The 21,973-nt window shown below is 41.1% G+C and overlaps 1 protein-coding gene across 5 annotated transcripts in view; it reads right to left on the bottom strand.

Moving 5' to 3' along the window:
* The window catches only part of RANBP17 (RAN binding protein 17), a 447,403-nt gene extending 427,942 nt beyond the window's left edge, over nt 1-19,461 (bottom strand). For 4 of the 5 annotated variants that reach the window (XM_032158613.2, XM_058440137.1, XM_058440138.1 and 1 more), the window contains exons 1-2: nt 19,352-19,461; nt 2,733-2,879 (exon numbers count right to left, since the gene is read on the bottom strand). In XM_032158613.2, coding sequence (XP_032014504.1) covers nt 2,733-2,879; nt 19,352-19,369 — 165 coding nt within the window. In that variant the 5' untranslated portion in view covers nt 19,370-19,461. Of the gene's footprint in view, nt 1-2,732; nt 2,880-19,351 lie in introns of those variants that run through there. The other variant, XM_058440140.1, reaches the window with a different exon arrangement.
* Nucleotides 19,462-21,973: the final 2,512 nt, after the last annotated feature.

Here is a 21,973-nt window from a genome sequence, read left to right as displayed (position 1 = left end):
AAACCACAGTGAGGGAGGTGAAACTCTACAGTGCCTAGAGAGCCATGGGTGTTGTCATGACATGACACATACCTTTTATATCAGCACATGTCTATCATATCAAAAGAAGAAGAGATAAAAGTGGACTTCAAATATCTAATTTTTAAGGCACAATGGAGTATGGACTATTCTTTTATTGATTACATGGCAAAACAATGTGCTTTTATGCAATGGTACTATGGTTGTCCTAAAAGAATACAATATACATTGACAATATCAGACCAAGCAATATCCCCAATATACACTGACAATATCAGACCAAGCAATATCCCCAATATACACTGACAATATCAGACCAAGCAATATCCCCAATATTTCCATCACAATATTCCCAACTCAAGAAATCAAAAGTCAGAAAAAATAGAAAATTGGATATCTCATCATAGTAGACTGTCTTTACAAATATAAAAAATGAGACTGCAACCAAAGTTTCCAAGTGGCTCATTTGTTAGCCAATCACACAGCCATTTACTGATGAAGAGTTAATTAAATCACCATTGTTTTATTACAGCAGCCAAAGTTATGTGTGCAGAGAAAATAAGATTACTAGTTTCTGGTGGAAGCAAATTCTCAAAGAATTGAAGACACTGGAACAACATCAAAAGTCAATTTGAAAACAAGACAAATGATTTGGAAAGGTTCTCCTTAAGTCTTGATGAGTGGACAGATGTTTCTTACAATGCTCATACTGTTAATGTTACCAATAGTTACTATCTGTTTATTCTAGAAGTCAATGCTGAGTGTGAAGCAACTAAAGAATTGGCCTCTATGAAGACTGTGGGAGAACTACAGGACAGAATATTTTCAAAGAAGTTGAGGACACATTAATTCAATATAAACTGAAGTAGAATCTGCTATGATATGTCACACTAGTGGTAAAAACATATGGAGCAGAAAAGGGCTTAGCTGAACAAATTTACAAAGCTTGTGAAAAATGTAAGATGTTTAAAGTCTATGGTTATTCACCATATTATTCATCAGCAGATACTGTGTGGTAAATATATGAATCTATTGTAAGTTAATAAAACAGTAGTGTTAACAGTGGACTTCATTCACTTTTGTGAACTTTAGTTCTGTTAATTTCTGTAAGATGAAGAAGCATTATCTGAATATTCTGTGTTGGAAACAATATCCTCACTTGTCTTCTCACACAATAGTTTAATAGCTTATCAGTGATAAATTTTTACTGCTATTTTTTTTAGCTCAGGGATAAGGCTAAAATTTTTCTGAATGAGACAACCAAGTCACTACTGTTCAACACTAAATGGCTTTGGAACTTACTTTTTGCTGCAAAATTGATAATGTTCCTCAATAAATTCAACCTAAAATTACAAAATTGCCTAAAAAGTGCTTAGTACCTATATGCAGAACTTATACTGCAGTAAAGCCATTTTGATAACATCATTTGAATTGCAAGTAATGTCAGGCAGCTTTATATACTTCCCACATTGTCAAAAGTTAAAACAAGTAGTGAGCTCTCTATTCAGAGATGTATTTTCTGAGCTTCAACTATAGCTCCAGCTTCAGATCTTGATGCAAATGTAAAGGAAATTTCCATATTATAAAATCCATTTAACTGTGCAATTAAGAGCTCCCACCTAATCTTCAATTGGAAGTGGTCAATCTGTGTATAATGACATGCTAAAAGGCAAATATCAAGATTTAACAGAATTTTTTAAATGCCTTGTAAATGATGAATGTGCTTAATTATAATCATATGCTCGTGGACTGATATTAGTATTTGGCAGTACCTATCTATGTGAAAAGATACTTTCAAATATAAAATATGTAAAATCTCATTATAGATCAGCATTAACATATGAACATCTGCAATCAATGTTGATGATCGAAAACAACTCTGAACTCCAATTATTAATAGCAAAATGTTAACCCCCTAAAAACAGTTCTATTCTCTTCATTAACAGACCTGTATTATTAAAAAATCTGTATTAGATTATTATATTTTGAATCTCATCAATAAAACTTTGTAGAAATTTGTTTTTTCTCTTTCTATAGATGTTCTTACAAAATACTTTCCATTTTGTCTCCTGGCCCACAAAGTCTACAATATTTGCTATCTGACCCTTCACAGAAAAAGTTTGCCAACTCTGCTCTAGACCACACAGTCTCTTACTGCAATCGTTTCATAGCTATTTACGTATCTGCCTCTCCAACTAAACAAAGAGCTACTTTAATTCATGTACATAAATCAAGTAAGCAGTACAGTGCCTGATTTGGCATTTAAACATTTTACTAAATGAATATGAATGTCTAGACTATGAATATCTAGATGGGAGGCAGGCAAGAGGTAATCAACATGCTTTCGAATCATCCTTTCATGTTTCTGAGGTAATTACAATCTGCCTCCCCTATCTAGATTTTTTTAAGTTGTTAGTCAACTTCCTAAAAATGTAATTTTGCCCACTAATATGAGACATAAAAAGAGACCAATAGTAATCAAGAAACTATCTCAATTCATTCCTATTTCATTTCCTGGCTCTTCCCTAAGTTTGCTTTCCAGGTTTTCCAATTCTTTTCCTGATTAACCCCTTTGACAGTGAAACTACAGTTTCACAAAAACAAAAAAACCATGTGGCAGTATCTATCAGTTACCATTGCTAACACACGAGTTCATTAACAATGACATACATCTACTGATCTTTCATGGTTAATCATTGTTACCAAATACTTACTGTTCCTTGTTCTAATAAAAGTTGACACTTGCTGAGACATTCTGGGCTGTCAATAAGTTCCAAGAGTGTTTTCTCAGCCTCTATTCTTTGTGTAAGATCAGTCCCTACGTAGAGATGAGTACATAACACTTCCAATTCAGCCAAACTCTTCAAAGAAAAAAAAATTAACATTTTACTTCAATGAAAAAAATGAGGTAAATATTTAACCACAAAAAATAAAGGATACAAATATCACGTGTATTCATTAATTCAATACATGTTTATCGAAATACAACTACTTACTAGGGGATACAGTTGCAAACAAAACAGACCCATCTCCTACTCCCCACATTATTTACTTACAGATTGATAGTTCTGCAACGGAAAAGTACAAGAAAGGGAGAACTTGTCTACAACAAGGATTTGGAAAGGTAGGCCTCAAGAAATAATACTTATGCTGAGACCTACAACAGTGAATCAGATTTTAAAAAGACTAGAAGGCAGTCCAGGCAAAGAAAGAACATTTACCAGGGTCCTTCGGTAGAATGGAATTTAGTCATCTCAAAGCATTAAAGGTTAGTGCGGCTGATAGACACAGCAAGGAGATACCAGATGAGGTTAGGGAGATGGATGGGGGAAATGATCATGCACAAGTTGCAGATAACCAAATTTATATTCTTTCTCAAATTTTACGTATTTAAGGCCGGGCATGGTGACTCATGCCTATAATCCCAGCACTGTGAGAGGCCAAGGCGGAAGGATCGCTTGAGCCCAGGCGTTCAAGACCACCACAGGCAACATGGCAAAATCCCCTCTACAAATACAACAAAAGTAGCTGGGTATAGTAGGGTACGCCTGTAGTCTCAGCTATTAGAGGGCTGAAGTGGGAGAATCGCTTGAGCCTTGGAGGTCGAGACCGCAGTGAGCCTTGATACCATCACTGTACTTCAGCGGGTGACAGAGCAAGACCCTGTCTCAAAAATATATATATATTATTTTTATTATATGTTGATTTCAGGCTTCTGAACCAACAACTCAAAGTGCTGCAGGATTTTCAGGAACTTTGACTTGATCCCATGGCATTTCTAGCAATGTAATAACCAGTTATGTTAAAGTCTCCTATTTTATAAGCATAAAGACTAAAGCATTCTGTTTATAATCCTATCTTGATGATATAAATCTAATCTCATGACGATCGGGGACACATGGAAACCATCTAAAAACAGAATTAAAAAATGAGTTCAGCACTCCTCTCCAGCTTAAAAATTTTTTTGTTAAAGAGGTCTTCTGAAAACAAATTACCTCACTTTAAACTTCAATTAGAGAATCAGTCTCTGAAAGAAAAAATACTGGCACAGATTTCAATGTCAGGTAGGCATATGAAAATAATGGGATATTCCTTTTTAAAAATGCCATATTTTTGTCCTTTCTAGCCTGAATTTTATGTGGCAACCTTATAGCTACACTAGCCCACACATTCCCTCACATGCATATACCTTCTCATAAAAGGAATACACGAGTAACACCAAAATGAGACCTACTCTAGCTCCCATTATTCTTTTTACTTCTCTCTTCCTCTCTCCTTCTTAGCGCTTTTATAGCATTTTCCATTTCCCTAACTACATCAGAGCCCAGCATCCCAGACTTGGAAATTTCCTGCTAGAGTAAACACATAAGTCCAAAAGTAAGATTTCAAATAGGCTGATTAAGACAAAGAACCTCAAATGAACCACATTTTAAACATTTCCCCCACCTAGATTAGCCCAACAAACCCAGATTACTATTACATACTGTTCACAACAGTAAAATGCATACAATATTTATGGTTCATGAATACATAAAAATTATATTGTTTTATCCAGGGTAAGAAATACAAAAATAGAGGGCCAAGATGGCCAACTAGAAGCAGTGGCGATCGGAGGCTCCCACTGAGAAGAACCAAAACAGCATGCGAATCTTGCACTGATAACCAAGGTATCCAGGTTCTTTTATCAGGACTGACTAGGCAGTTGGGGTAACCCACAGGGAGATGGAAAGAGCAAGGTGGTGTGCTGGCCCACCTGAGAGCCACACAGGGCAGGGGAGCCCCTGCTCCCAGCCAAGGGAAGTGGTCAGTGCCCCTCGAGGACAGAGATCCCAGAGAAAGGAACAGGCACCTGTCTCTGCCGTTCTCCAGCCTCCTCAGGTGACATCTCCAGGTACAGGAGCAACCCAGATTAACAAGGCCCGAAGTGAACTCCCAGCAAACCACAGCAGCCCCACTGAAGAGGGACCTGACTATTGAAAGAAAAACAAACAGAAAGCAACAACAGCATCAACAAAAAAAAGTCCCCACAAAAACCTCATCCAAGGGTGAGCAGCCTCAAAGACCGAAACTAGACAAATGAAGATGAGAAAGAATCAATGAAAGAATGCTGAAAACCCAAAAGGCCAGAGTGCCTCTTCTCCAAATGATCACAACACCTCTCCAGGAAGGGCACAGAATTGGACGGAGGATGAGTTGGACAAACGGACAGAAGTAAGCTTCAGAAGGTGGGTAATAACAAACTTCACTGAGGTAAAGAAACATGTTCTAACCCAATGAAAAGAAGCTAAGAACCATAATAAAAGGTTACAGGAGCTGCTAACTAGAATAACCAGTTGAGAGAAAAACATAAATAACCTGATGGAGCTGAAAAACACAACACGAGAACTTTGTGAAGCATACACAAGTACCAATAGCCAAATCAATCCAGCAGAAGAAAGAATATCAGAGCTTGAAGACTATCTTGCTGAAATAAGACAAGAGAGAAAAAAGAATGAGAAGAAATGAACAAACCTCTGAGAACTATGGGACTATGTAAAAAGACCAAACCTATGACTGATTGAAGTACCTGAAAGAGACAAAGAGAGTGGAACCAAGTTGGAAAACACACTTCAGGATATCATCCAGGAAAACTTCCCCAACCTAGCAAGACAGGCCAACATTCAAATTCAGGAAATACAGAGAACCCCAGTAAGACGATCAACCCCAAGACACATAATCATTAGATCCTCCAAGGTCAAAATGAAGGAAAAAATATAAAGGGCAGCAGGAGGGAAAGGCCAGGTCACCTACAAAAGGAAGCCCATCAGACTAACAGCAGATCTCTCTGCAGAAACCCTACAAGCCAGAAGAGAGTGGGGACCAATATTCAACATTCTTAAAGACAAGAATTTTCAACCCAGAATGTCATATCCGGCCAAACTAAGCTTTGTAAGAGAAGGAGAAATAAAATCCTTTTCAGACAAGCAAATGCTGAGGGAATTTGTCACCACGAGGCCTGCCTTCCAAGAGCTCCTGAAGGAAGCACTAAATATGGAAAGGAAAAACTGGTACCAGCCACCGCAAAAACACACCGAAATACAAAGACCAAGGACGCTACGAAGAAGCTGCATCAACTAACGGGCAAAATAACCAAATAACCAGCTAGCATCATGATGACAGGATCAAATTCACACATAACAATATTAACTTTAAATGTAAATGGGCTAAATGCCCCAATAAAAAGACACAGACTGGCAAATCGGATAAAGAGTCAAGTCCCATCAGTGTACTGTATTCAAGAGACCCATCTCACATGCAAAGACATACATAGGCTCAAAATAAAGGGATGGAGGAAAATTTACCAAGCAAATGGAGAGCAAAAAAAAAAAAAGCAGGGGTTGCAATCCTAGTTTCTGACAAAACAGACTTTAAACCAACAAAGATCAAAAAAGATAAAGAAGGGCATTACATAATGATAAAGGGAACAATTCAACATAATGAGCTATCCTAAATATATATGCAACCAATGCAGGCGCACCTAGATTCATAAAATGAGTTCTGAGAGACCTCCAAAGAGACTTAGACGCCCAGACAATAATAGTGGGAAAATGTAACACCCCACTGTCAAAATTAGGTAGATCAACAGGACAGAAAATTAACAAGGATATTCAGGACTTGAACTCAGCTCTGGATCAAGGAGACCTGATAGATGTCTACAGAACTCTCCACCCCAAAACAACAGAATATATATTCTTCTAGTGCCACATGGCACTTACTCTAAAATCAAACACATAATTGGAAGTAAAGCACTCCTCAGCAAATACAAAAGAACTGAAATCATAACAGTCTCACAGACCATAGTGCAATCAAATTAGAACTCAAGATTAAGAAACTCACTCAAAACCACACAACTACACAGAAATTAACCTTGCTCCTGAATGACCCCTGGGTAAATAATGAAATTAATGCAGAAATCAAGAAATTCTACGAAACCAATGAGAACAAAGAGGGATGCAGCTATAGCAGCATTAAGAGGGAAATTTATAGCACTAAATGCCCACTTCAGAAAGTTCGAAAGATCTCAAATCAACACCCTAACATCACAACTAAATGTACTAGAGAAGCAAGAGCAAAGAAATTCAAAAGCTAGCACAAGACAAGAAATAACTAAGATTAGAGCAGAACTGAAGGAGATAGAGACATGAAAAATCCTTCGAAAAAAGTCAATGAATCCAGGAGCTGGTTTTTACAAAAACTTAATAAAATAGATAGACTGCTACCTAGACTAATAAAGGAGAAAAGAGAGAAGAATCAAATAGACACAATAAAAATGATAAAGGATTATAGCCAGTGACCCCACAGAAATACAAACTACCATCAGAGAATACTATAAACACTTTTACGCAAATAAACTAGAAAATCTAGAAGAAATGGAAAAATTCCTGGACATATACACCCTCACAACACTAAACCAGGAAGAAGTAGAATCCTTGATTAGACGAATAAGTTCTAAAACTGATGCAGTAAAAAAAACAGCCTACCAACCAAAAAAGCCCAAGATCAGACAGATTCACAGCCGAATTCTACCAGAGGTACAAAGAGGAGCCGATACCATTCTTTCTGAAACTATCCCAAACAACTGAAAAGGAGGGACTCCTCCCTAACTCATTTTATGAGGACTGCATCAACCTGATATCAAAACCTGGCAAAGACACAACAAGAAAAGAAAACTGCAGGCCAGTATCCCTGATGAACATTGATGTGAAAATCCTCAATAAAATACTGCAAACCAAATCCAGCAGCACATCAAAAAGCTTATCCAAGCCCAGTGCCATGGCTCACGCCTGTAATCCCAGCCCTTTGAGAGACCAAGGTGGTTGGATCACCTGAGGTCAGTGGTTCAAGACCAGTCTGGCCAACGTGGCAAAACCCCATCTCTACTAAAATACAAAAATCAGCCGGGCATGGTTTCACATGCCTGTAGTTCCAGCTACTCAGAAGGCTAAGGCAGGAGAATCTCGTGAACCCGGGAGTTGGAGGTTCCAGCGAGCCAAGATTTCGCCACTGCACTCCAGTCTGGGTGACAGAGTAAGACTCCGTCTCAAAAAAAGAAAAAAAAAAAAAAAAAAAAAAAGCTTATCTACTACAATCAAGTCAAGTCAACTTCATCCCTGGGATGCAAAGCTGGTTCGACATATGCAAATCAGTAAACATAATCCATCACATAAACAGAGCCAATGACAAAAGCCACATGATTATCTCAATAGAATGATGCAGAAAAATAAAACGATGCAGAAAATGCCTTCAATAAAATTCAACAACCCTGCATGTTAAAAATTCTTAATAAACTAGGTATCGATGAAACATATCTCAAAATAATAAGCTATTTATTACAAACCCACAGCCAATGTCACACTGAATGGGCAAAAGCTGGAAGCATTCCCTTTGAAAACTGGCACAAGACAAGGATACCCTCTCTCACCACTCTTATTCCACACAGTATTGGAAGTTCTGGCCAGGGCAATCAGGCAAAAGAAAGAAATAAAGGGTATTCAAATAGGAAGAGACGGAGTCAAATTGTCTCTGCAGACAACATGATCCTACAACTTAGAAAACCCCATCATTTCAGCCCAAAAACTCTTTAAGCTGATAAGCAATTTCAGCAAAGTCTCACAATACAAAATCAATGTGCAAAATCACAAGCATTCCTATACACCAACAATAGACAAGTAGACAGCCAAATCATGAATGAACTCCCATTCACGACTGCTACAAAGAAAATAAAATACTGAGGAATACAGCAAGAGATGTGAGGGACTTCTTCAAGAAGTATAAACCACTGCTCGAGGAAATGAGAGGACACACAAAAAATGGAAAAACATTCCATCCTCATGGATAAAGAGAACCAATATTGTGAAAATGGACATACTGCCCAAAGTAATTTATAGATTCAATGCTATTCCCATCAAACTACCATTGACATTCTTCACAGAATTAGAAAAAACTACCATAAAATTCATATGGAACCAAAAAAGAGCCCATATAGCCCAGACAATCCTAAGCAAAAAGAACAAAGCTGGAGGCATCACACTACCTGACTTCAGACTATACTGCAAGGCTACAGTAACTAAAACAGCATGGTACTGGTACCAAAACAGACACATAGACCAATAGAAAAAAATAGAGACCTCAGAAATAAGACCACACATCTACAACCATCTGATCTTCGACAAACCTGACAAAAACAAGCAATGGGGAGAGAATTCCCTGTTTAATGAATGGTGCTGGGAAAACTGGTTAGCCATATACAGAAAACTGTAACTGGGCCCCTTTCTTACATTTTATACAAAAATTAACTCAAGATGGATTAAAGACTTAATCAAAACCCAAAGCCATAAAAGCTCTAGAAGAAAATCTAGACAATATCATTCAGGACAGAGGCATGGGCAAAGATTTTATGACGAAATCGCCAAAAGCAATTGCAACAAAAGCCAAAATTGACAAATGAGATCTAATTAAAGAGCTTCTACACAGCAAAAGAAACTATCATCAGAGAGAACAGGCAATCTACAGAATGGGAGAAAATTTTTGCAATCAACTCATGTGACAAAGGTCTAATATCCAGAATTTACATGGAACCTTAAACAAATTTAAAGAAAAAAAAAAACCCCATCAAAAAGTGGGCAAATGTAGTGGCCAGGCATGGTGGCTCACACCTGTAATCCCAGCACTTTGGGAGGTGGAGGCAGGTGGATCATGAGGTCAGGAGTTCGAGATCAGCCTGGCCAACATAGTGAAACCCTGTCTCTACTAAAAATACAAAAATTAGCCAGATGTGGTGGCAGGTGCCTGTAATCCCAGCTACTCAGGAGGCTGAGGCAGGAGAATTGCTTGAACCCGGGAGGCAGAGGTTGCAACGAACCAAGATTGTGCCATTGCACTCCAGTCTAGACAACAGTGCAAGACTCCATCTCATAAGAAAAAAAAGTGGGCAAAGGACATGAACAGACACTTCTCAAAAGAAAACATTTATGTGGCCAAGAAACACATGAAAAAAAGTTCAGCATCACTGATCATTAGAAAAATGCAAATCAAAACCACAATGAGATACCACTTCACACCAGTCAGAATGGTGATTATTAAAAAGTCAAGAAACAACAGATGCTGGCCAAGCTGTGGAGAAATAGAAATGCTTTTATACTGTTGGTGGGAATGTAAATTAGTTCAACCATTGTGGAAGACAGTGTGGCGATTCCTCAAGGACCTAGAACCAGAAATATCATTTGACCCAGCAATCCCATTACTGGGTATATACTCAAAGGAATATAAATCACTCTATTATAAAGATACATGCACATGTATGTTTACTGCAGCACTATTCACAATAACAAAGACATGAAAACAACCCAAATGCCCATTGATGGTAGACTGGATAAAGAAAATGTGGTACATATACACCATGGAATACTATGCAGCCATAAAAAGGAATGAGATCATGTCCTTTGCCGGGACATGGATGAAGCTGGAAGCCATTATCCTCAGCAAGCTAATGCAGGAACAGAAAACCAAACACCAAATGTTCTCACCCATAAGTAGAAGCCGAACAATGATGACACATGGACACAGGGAGGGGAACGACAAATACAGGGGGCCTGTTGTGGGGGTGAGGGGAGGGAGAGAGAGCATCAGGACAAATAGCTAATGCATGCAGAGCTTAATACCTAGGTGACGGGTCGACAGGTCCAGCAAACCATCACAGCACATGTATACTTATGTAACAAACCTGCACGTTCTGCACATGTATCTCAGAACTTAAAGTAAAATTATATATGTATTTATATATGAAAATAAAAAGGGGTCCCTTTTTCCCTCTCATGATCAACCTAAGAAGTCTTTTCCTTCATCTAATAAATGTGGAGGACTGAATTTTAGAACTGATAATACTCAGTATAATTAATAAACTGATCCTGCTGGCATGCATTCATCTGGGCCTAAGATTATTTGAAGTAGACTTTGACTGCAAAAAGAATTAGGCCAAGAAATAGTAATAGACCTGTTTAACAAAAGGCAGCAAAAATGAGACTAGTAGCAGTGCCAATCTCATAGGTTTGGAGGATTAAGAGTTAGTGTCATGTAACTTCTGGTACACAGCTGTTTTTAACATTACCTAATAATATTGTAATAATTTTAATTATATCCCCTTAAAATATATGTCCATGTCCCAACTCCAGTACCTATAAATGTGACCTTATTTGGAAATATGGTCTTCACAAATCCTTAATTAAGAATCTTGGTGGGTGCAGCAAAACAACATGGCACATGGATACATATGTAACAAACCTGCACATTGTGCACATGTACCCTAAAACCTAAAGTATAATAATAAAAAAAAAGAGAGAGAAAAAAAAAAAGAATCTTGGTATGAGATCATGCTGGATTTACAGTGGGCCCTAAATCCACTGACTGGTATTCTTATAAGAGAAAGGAGGGAGATTTGAGATGCAGAGACACAGCAGGGAAGACCATATGAAGATGTAGGCAGAGACTAGAGTGATGTTTCTGCAAGCCAAGGAACAATGAAGATTGCCAGCAGCCATTAGAAGCAGCTGGGCAAAAGGCATGAAATGGTTTCTCCTTCAGAAGAGACCAAACCTGTATATGTTTCAGATTTCTGGCCTCCAGATCTATGAAAATATATTTGTATTAAGGCACGGTGGCACAAGCCTGTAATCCCAGCTACTCAGTAGGCTGAGGCAGTAGGCTTGAGCCCAGGAGTTCAAGGCCAGCCTGGGAAACATAGCGAGACTCCCAACTCAAAAAAAAAAAAAAAAAAAAAAAAAACTGTTGTGAGCCCTAGAAAAGTAATATTAATAGTAATCAATTCAATAGCACCTAAATAAACCTATTTGGAAAGATTATGGAAAAGTCGGGAAATTATTTGTCTGTTTTGCTTTACTCTGATATAAAGAACCTCAGGCAGAACAGAGCTGGGGTATATTTACATAGTACTTAAATCAACAATGTTACCAATCACTCTTTTTTTCCAAAGATATTTCAAATTATTAACAAATGCAAGGCCATCCAAGATAAAAAGGGAAAGGTTTGAATATTCTTTTACAAAAGACTCAAAGGGAAAATCAAGTTATTCTTTCACTGTAATGGTAACAAACATATACCTGGTATACTGAAAACCTTTTTAGAGAAAGGGATATACACACAAAGACCCTTCCCCTGGTAGAAAGGTATTATCTAGACATATAAAGCAATTAAACCCACAATATGGTGGTTACTAACTAATCAAGTAATCTTCTGTTTAGCACTTCATTTTCTAAGGAAACTTTATTTTTCATAGTAAACTGATAAATTTTCATCTTAGTTTTATACATTGATATCTGAGAATATGATTAATATGAGAACGGTCTCAGAAAAACGGATCCCTTCTCAATTTGTTGACAAATTAGTTTTGAGTTCTTAAAGCTTCTACAAGTCTTAATGATAACATCAGAAGCCCATATAAATAACTAAGAGGTAAAACAAAGAGAACTGGACATCATTCACCTCCCACAGAGTAACTATCAAATACAAACAGACACGCCAGGCATGGTGGCTCACACCTGTAATCTCAGCACTTTGGGAGGCCAAGGTGGGTGAACTGTTTGAGCTCAAGAGTTTGAGACCAGCCTGGCCAATGTGGCAAAACGCCATCTCTTCAAAAAATACGAAAAAAAAAAAAAATCAACCAGGTGTGGTAGCACATCCTGTAGTCCCAGCTACTTGGGAGGCTGAGGTGGGAGGATTTCTTGAGCCCAGGAGGCAGAGGTTGCAGCGAGCCGAGATCCCACCACTGCACTCCAGCCTGGGTGACAAAGCAAGACCCTGTCTAAAAAACCACACACACAAAAAACAGACAGCATCCAACTTTCATATCCTGGGAGACAATGATGTAATCCTGACCATATCTAAATAAGGATCTTCCAAATTACTCTGGACTTATTTCTGGCCTTTGTACCTGACACAGAATTGGCCCCTAAATGATGAGTTCTTTTTACATGCAAGTAAAAAGTCACGCATGCAACTATCAACAGGTGAATGCTGGAGAGTGTATACTGTATGGTTCTTAAGAAACAGAAAGCAAATCAGTGATTTCCTGGCTAGGAGAGAAGACAGCAGAGGAGTGGGGGAAAAAGAGAGATTACAAAGAGGCACAAGAGCACAAGGAAACTTTTGGGGGAATGGATATGTTCATTTTCTTGATTTTGGTGACAATTTCACAGATGTATACATATGTCAAAACCCATCCAATTGCAGTTTAAATACACACATTTTATTATCATTTGTACTTCAGTAAAGCTGAAAAAAGAGAATAAACGTTTTTGTTTCAGGAAATAAGTGTTCCCTAATAGTAAAACATAAATAAGCCACAAAAATCCGCTTCAATTGAATTTAAAGATCTTTTCAATTACTTTCCTGTGTCTTTCCTGCCTTCTGGAATTAAGCTTCTTGATTACAATAAACAGAAACTGCCTTCATTTTGAAGTTACTCATTTCCCACAAACTCTTTTTTTCTTCCTCTTACTATCTTTTCCTGAGTATCCCTGAAGGCTTTTATCTGGATCTCTTGGAATTCTTCCTTCTTACAATGAAATAGATAATATTTGTTTTAGTGCTTTGTAGTTTACAAAAGTATTTCCACCTTTTTTTCAAACCAATCCTGAAAAATAGGCTCTTGTGAAGTATGTATTTTCAGTATATTTATTCTACAGATTTAAAAAGCTAAAGCTGAGATCAAATATATATAAATTCCACAAGATTAGAGATAATCAAATTCTGAGTCAAATACAAGTCTACAGACCCCAAATACATGTTGTCTCCCCCAACCTGCCCAAATTGCCACTCTTCATTTCCATCATCATCGACCTGGAGATGATGTCCCAGTCCATACTTCAAGAGACAGGGTCTTGCTATGTTGCCCAAGCTGGTGTGCAATAGCTATGCACAGGCATGGTCCCACTACAGATCGGCACTAGAGTTTTGACCAGCTCTGTCTCTGACCTGGGCCAGTTCATCGTTCCTTAGGCAACCTGGTGGTCCCCCATTCCCATACTGATGGGAGGTCAATATTATTGATGTTGAACTTAGTGGAGACACTTGATGGGTGGAGCACACTACAATACAGCCCAGAACCCCTAAGCTCAAGTGATCCCCCCACCTCAGCCTCCCAAGTAGCTGGGACTATAGGCACACACCACCATGCCTGGCAGGCCATACTTTTAGCCCTGTCTGTTCACCATCTTTATATTTGTGTACAAATTTCTTTCTCTTGGAAATCTAGAAAGATGTAAAAAAAAAAATCACCCAAAAATGTCACAAACAGAATTGAACATGCTTTCCACTTTAAGTGTCCCTTCTTTTTTTTTTTTTTTTTGTTGAGATGGAGTCTCGCTCTGTCACCCAGGCAAGAGTGCAGTGGCGCAATCTCGGCTCACTGCAAGCTCCACCTCCCAGGTTCACGTCATTCTCCTGCCTCAGCCTCCCGAGCAGCTGGGACTACAGGCGCCCGCCACCACGCCTGGCTAATTTTTTGTATTTTTAGTAGACACGGGGTTTCACTGTGTTAGCCAGGAGGGTCTCCATCTCCTGACCTCGTGATCCGCCCACCTCAGCCTCCCAAAGTGCTGGGATTACAGGCATGAGCCACCACGCCTGGCCTAAGTGTCCCTTCTTCTCAGTAGTTTCAGATTTCTAGACCAGAGTGTAGATTTACAAGCTCAATGTTATCTTTTGCTTCCCCCTCTCCGTAGTCTCCTTTGTACCTCCTGTATAGTAACAGATTTGGTCTTGCCATAAGAGACATCTGGCCTTTGCTTCTGGAAGGTAATGTATATCATACCTGATAGGAATGTTTTTATTTAGGGGAGGGGCTGGCCATACCCAATAGTGGTAGGTTGGGGGCTGGCCACACCAGAAACACCAACTACGTGTTTAGGGTCGGGACTTTGGGTCACAAGGTAATAGTCAACCTACGACTGATCTCAAACATGTGGGCAATCAATCAATCATGCCTAAGAACTGAAGCCCCAATAAAAACCCTGTATAATGACGTCTTAGTGAGCTTACCCAGTTTGCAATAATTAGTGCATATTGCCGTATATTGATGCAGGGAGCACAACATGTCCTGAGGCCAACAGAAGCTTAGTTTTGAAACCTGCACAGATTTTGCCCTGTGTCACCTTCCTTTGACCAATTTTAATCTGTATCCTGTCCCTGTAACAAACTGCAACTGAGTATGACAACTTTCAGTGAATTCTGTGAGTCAACTACTGAACTTGAGGGTGGTTTTGGGAAACCCTCAAACTTGCAATTGGTCTGAGAAGTAAGGGCAGTCTTGTGGACTCTGCCCTCAAACCTCAGTATGGCTAATTCCGGGGACATACCTAATTTGTCATAAAGTCTTCCCAATTATTCTTCTATAAAGACTCAACTCAACACCTCCACCTGATATTCACAGACAGTAGATCAAGCAATATTTTCTAAATGTGACTGCCAGGACCAGGGATGTCTCAAGGGGCTGCTCTGGGAATGAGAGTAGAGACTAGTGGGGTCTTAGAAATGTCATGGTTCGATTTGAAAACCACTGGTCCAACAGAGCGGACACAACCTTTGGAATCTGCCACTCACTTATTAAGCGACCTCAGGCAAATAATTTAACCTTTCTAAGCCCCGCTGTTAAAAATGCAAACAGGGCCGGGCGCGGAGGCTCACTCCAGGAATCCTAGCACTTTGGAAGGCCAAAGTGGGCGGATCACCTGAGGTCAGGAATTCGCCATCAGACTGGTCAACATGGCAAAACCCTGACTCTACTAAAAATACAAAAATTAGCCGGGCATGGTGGCTTACAACTGTAATCCCAGCTACCCAGGAGGCTGAAGCAAGACAATCACTGGAACCTGGGAGGCAGAGGCTGCAGTGAGCCGAGATTCCACCACTGCACTCCAGCCTGGGCAACAGAGCAAGACTCTGTCTCAAAAAAACAAACAACAACAACAAAAAACCTGCAAACAGCAATATCTACCTTCCAAAATAACTGTGAGAATGAAGACAGAAAAGATGGGGAAAGACTAATCCAGTGCCTGCCATACAGAAGATCCACAATAAATTATAAATAATCTCTCCAGTTACTGGTGAATATAAAAGACCATACTGATCTTCTATAGTTTCTCCCATTCAAGTCCACACTGCCAGAATGGTCATTCCCACGTACCTATTTTCATGTTATAATTGCATTTAAAAATAATAGTTTTCAATCACATCTAGATCAAATCAGGTAGCTTGACTGGGGATTAAGAAGCATGGCTATATTTCCTGCTTCTTAAACAGCCCTGAGCAAAAAAGTTGCATCAACTGAGTCCCTTAAATTTTTCCTAACATTCTCTCGATTCTCACCAAGGTACCTCTGTTCTCCCTAAAGTGCCTACCTCTTACTTGTTCTCAATTCTATCTCTTTCCTGACTCTGCCCCCTTATTTAGATTGCCTGTCAGGGATTCCAGACCCATTAATTCCTTTGGGACAGGGTATCCTAATTCACAGCTTCCTAACCAGAATGCAGCTGCTTTGAATGATTCACGGGTATGCCTGAGATATTGATCCCTCTGCTCTCCAGGTAGCAAGGGCAGAGCTTGGGACATTGGGGAAAGTGCACACTGATCGGCTTTGGCAATGAGCAGTTTATGTTAATGAGACACACAATTAACATTTTTTATGTATGTCATGAGGTGAAAAAGATGTTGACTAGTACCCTAACCTCACCCTACACAAATCTGCTTCTTTACTCATCATCTTGATGGCATAATTTTTGCCTAGCTGCCCTTTTGGGTAGGTGACAGTAAGACAGAGGTAATGGGGAACACGGAACTTGTGAGTTATGAGGCCTACTCTAACTCTGTAACGTTGGGCAAGTCACAACTGTTTTAAGACTCAGTGTCTTCAGAACAAAATGTATATATGCACACTTTTTAAGTTAGTGACAGGGCTCAACTCTATAATGAGGATACGAAAACTCAAAATGCTAGGTACTGGTTATCACTATTAACAAATGTTCCTTGAGGTAACTGATTAACAATATGATCCTATATGATAAAAAGAATTCAAACGGAGAAATTTCAGTTTTTTTCTAGTCAACAAAACTGTCTGATCTTTTATTTGTCCAACTCCACCATTTTTTTTTTTTTGAGACAGAGTCTCGCTCTTTCGCCCAGGCCGGACTGCAGTGGCGCTATCTCGGCTCACTGCAAGCTCCGCCTCCCGGGTTCACGCCATTCTCCTGCCTCAGCCTCCTGAGTAGCTGGGACTACAGGCGCCTGCCACCGCGCCCCGCTAATTTTTTGTATTTTTAGTAGAGGCAGGGTTTCACCGTGTTAGCCAAGACGGTCTCGATCTCCTGACCTCGTAATCCACCCGCCTCGGCCTCCCAAAGTGCTGGGATTACAGGCGTGAGCCACTGCGCCCGGCCCCAACTTCACTTTTAAGCTGTCTACAGGAATGTACCGTAAAGTACTTACGTTGGAATGTACTGTGAAGTACATTCCTGCAAAACCAATATGGGTAGTTTTGACATCAGCCGCTAATTTTTCCAACACTGTGCCTAAATATGAAGAAGTCTTCCAGGACTTGGTGATTTACTATACATCATCTTTCCATGTATGAAAAAATTCCAAAGTTCTACCATACCTTTTAATTTACTCTCAAGATTTACTCGGGCTCTGTGAACATCTGATTACCTATTTACAATCCATAAATCCTCCTTGTGAGATTCTTCCTGTGAAAATTTCCCAGAGGGCATATTTACTAAAGTGGTAATACATTATTTTGACCTGAGGACCCTTAGAAATGGCACGAAGTCAAAAGGTAATGTGTGGGGCTTACTACATAACATTCTAGAACTGTCGATTATCAGACAGTAACTGGTTTTTTAAAAAGACCCTTTAGAAGAATCAATAAATCAGCCAAGTTATAAGTCAGTGTGATCACAGGGGGTTCAAAGAAGTCTACAAGGGGAATGAGATTCAGATACACTGTCACGATATTGTGAAATTCCCTTCCCTCCCTGGGGTCATCTCCTGCCACCCACTGCCTCCCCTGGTCCCATCCCTTTGTTCCAACCAGACTGAACTTTCTGCAGTACACCATGTTCTTCCATAATTCTTTGCCTTGGCTCACACTGTCCTTCTACCTCCATATCCTTCCCTTCCTCTTCACCTGGCAAACACCTACGATTCTTTCAAGGAGCAGTAGACTGCAAGTTCCCTGAGAGCAGAAACCATAGAGTTTTGTTCAGAGCTGTCGTATCTTCAGCGCCTAGCATAGCAGGCGCTCAATAATTAATCAATTGAAGAATGGAGGCTCAAAGAAACTTAAAGCATCTCTCAGCTGAGAGCATAGCAGCTCTGCTTCACTCCTTCTCAACATACATATTTGGCTGGCTGCCCCCCTTTTCCGTGCTCTCATGATACTGTGACTATTTCTACCATATATTTTTCACTTATACCGTAATTCTCTGTGAACTGTATGAGGGCGAGGATAGTAAGATGTCATCCTTTATCCCCAGAACTTTCCACAGTGCTTGAGACACAGTGGGGAGATAATAAATGTTTGCTGAATAACTGAACGGGGACGTTCAGAGCAGCCCGAGGATATACAAGCACGCGTCCCATCTTCGTAGCCTCTGCGATCCTCGCGCCCGCGCCCGGCCCGGGTTTCCTCCTCCGAAGAGGCGGCCGCTGAGCCCTCACTCGCAATTCCCCCCAGACGCAGCCCCTGTCTCCTCTGGCCAATTAAAGTCCAACTGCTGCCGCCGCTCCTTCGGTGGATCCCAAGCCCCGCTCCGGCTCGGGCTCAACTGCGTGGAGGGAGGCTGACGACAGAGCCGCGCCGGCGACGCGGCGGGAAGGCGGGAAGGCTGCTCCTCCGCTCGGCAGCCGCGCGAGGCGCGCCAAAGCCGGCCCAACTAGGACTCCCACCTGCCCCGCCGCCACTAAAGCCGCGGTCAGCGCGCGTGCTGCCGGCGTCCGCACCTTCCCCGGGGCGAGCCCTGGGCCTGTCCTCCGCCCCCTCCACCCGCCGCCTCCAACCCAGGCTCGGCCGCCCCTTTCTCGGGCTCCGGCCCGGGCCTGGGGTGTGCAGCCCAGACCAGTGTCCCGGTCCCCGGCTAGGGGCAGAGGCAGGGGCTGGGACTCCGGAGACACCGGCCCACGGCCCTGCGGCCTCCGCCGCTGTCCTCTGCCCTCGGTCTCCAGACGCGTCCCGCCGGGTTCCCAGGGCGGCGGAGCGCGGGCCTGCGGCGCAGAGCACACTGACCTGGAAGTGCAGCGCCATCTTCCCAGGAGGCGGCGCCGGCCGGCCGGTCTGCACCCAGCGCCCGAGGGGAGGGAGCAGGAGCGGGTGCCGCGGAAGACCCAGCCGCCCGCGGGGTCCCTGCGCCGCTCGCCCCTCGTAGCCTCAGCGGCGCTCGGCGTCCGCATTCGAAGCGCTGGAGGGGCGGGGCTGGGAGGGACGGGGCGGGGCTACGGAGGCGGTGCGCGGGGCGGGGCCGATAGGGGCGTGTCCTCCGGGAATCTCAACCGCCCCTTGCGCTCAAGTTTCAACCGGCGTGTTGGTGGGTCATGACCTCTAACCTCTGGCCTTTGACACAACTACCACAACCCACCTGTCAGCCGTGGACCCTGACTCGTAAGTCTTCCAAAGGCTCTCTTGACCCCTGACCCTCAAAGTACAACTATCGCCCATGGCTCCAGACCTCTGCATCTCCACAGATTTTCTTGTCTCCTAACAGCCACGAACCACAGACACACACAAGCCATAACCTTTTACTCCCACATGCCAGCTCTTGCCCTTGACCCCTGACTCCCAGGCCCAAATTCCATTGATGCTTAACAATGTTTTTAACTTGATTTTGGTTAAAATTAAACCGACCATGTCTACATGCTGTTAAGTTGTAAAATTCAAACTTTACCTCTTATTCTTTGCATTTTGTTTAATATGAACTTATATTTTACACCAAATGATTCCATTGCAATGAGAATTTATTGGAGCAGAAGTGGGTCAAAGTCTCTGCTTTCTGATGTTCTTCGTTTTTTCTTCAAGTTCAACAGTTCCATTTGGGAGCACTGTACTTTAAGAGGGAAACTCCCTTAAGCACTTCTTGTATTCTGGTCTGCTAACAACAAAGTCTCTCAGCTTTTGTTAACATAAAATCATCTTAATTCACCTTCATTTTTTAAAGGATAGTTTTTCTGGGTATAGAATTTCACATTGGCTCTTTTTTTAATCTTTCAGCATTTTAAAAATGTCTTTTCATTGTCTTCTGCTTATCATTGTTTCTATTGAGAAATCAGCCATCAGTCTGTTGCTCCTGTCTTTTGGCCCCCTCCTCAGCTACTTGAACATTTTTCTCTTTTTTTGTTTTTTCTTTTTGTCTTCAGCACTTTGTGCTTGATGTCACTAAGTGTGTGTGTGTGTGTGTGTGTGTGTGTGTGTGTGTGTGTTGTATTTATCCTGCTTGGGATTCGTAAAGCTCTTTAAGTGTGAATGTGATCTTTTTCATCAAGTTTTGAAAAATCTTGTTCAGTATTTCTTTACATATTGCATCTGTCCCCTTCTGTCTCTCTCTTTCTCTTTCTCTCTCTCTACCTCTCCATTCTGGAACTCCAGTTACATGTATGTCATAACTTTTTGCTATATTCCTTATTTCTATTCTGTATTTTTTATTTGCCTGCTGCCCATTCCATAGAAACTCTGTTCTGCTGTGTCTGAGCTGCTATACATCCCCTCTACTGAATTCTTAGTTTTAGTTATAATATTTTCAGTTCTAGAATTTTCATTTAGAAAGTTGAAATTTTCATGTTTCCTCCTCCTCTCCCATTTTAATAGATTCCAAGGCTTTGATGAAATTCTTTATCTTTATTTTCTTAAATATTTTAACTGTATTATTTAAAGCCCTTATCTGTTAACTCCAATATCTGAATCATCTGAGTTTTCCTGGGTTTTTGGTGCTTGGCCCTTTTTTTCTTTTTTTTCTTAACATATCCCATGATTTCTTGTTGAATTCAAATGATGTAGAAGAAAATTTGTGGAGGCTCTGGATGATAACAGGTTTCTCCAAGGAGGGCTAAGTTTTCTTGTTGTAGTAGGCAGACAAGAGTACTAGTGGATCATTGAGTCTTTTTAGTTCTGGTTAACTTCAGTTTTGACCTTACTCCTAGGCCATGGTCCTTACTAGGTCTTACAACTAAAAGCCTAGAATGTGGCTGGGCATGGTGGCTCATGCCTATAATCCCAGCACATGGGAAAGCCAGAGAGGGTGGATCGCTTGAATCCAGGAGTTTGAGACCAGCCTGGGCAACATGGTGAAAACCCATCTCTATAAGAAATTAGCTTGGTGTAGTAGCATGTGCCTGTAGTCCCAGCTACTTGGGAGGCTGAGGTGGGAAGACCACTTGGGCCCAGAAGCTAGAGGCTGCAGTGAGCTGTGATTGCACCACTGCACGCCAGGCCAGCCAACAGAGCAAGAATCTGTCTCAAAAAAACAAAAGCCTGGAATGTTTACCAAGATCCTTCCACCTTGTGGGGCTTAAACTCTAGTCTCTGTCTCTCCAGCCCTGTGTAGCTGCTGAAATCTTTGTTGAGCTCTTTAGGTGCTGCTGTTCTGCTGGATTTCTTAGAGTCTCTTCCCGTGCATATATATCTTAGGAACGGACACAAATTTGGGGACTCACATCTCTATAGTTTCTTTCTTTCTAGAATTTTGTCCCTCAAATCTCAGTTGCTCTTGTTCCTAAACTCCAGCCTTTGCTCCTAGCCTATTGAGACTGCTGCTTTCTATTTAGCTGTTACTCCTTGCTGCCACTTGGAAAATGCCTTGGGGTGATGACGGGGAGGGAGCAGATGGGGAATCTAAGGTAAATTTGAATCTTACCTCTT

The sequence above is a fragment of the Hylobates moloch genome, unplaced genomic scaffold, assembly GCF_009828535.3.
Source record: "Hylobates moloch isolate HMO894 unplaced genomic scaffold, HMol_V3 SCAFFOLD_6, whole genome shotgun sequence".
Taxonomy (NCBI): Eukaryota; Metazoa; Chordata; class Mammalia; order Primates; family Hylobatidae; genus Hylobates; species Hylobates moloch.
Note: the sequence above shows the minus strand (reverse complement) of the source record. Positions and strands in the feature narration are given on the sequence as shown.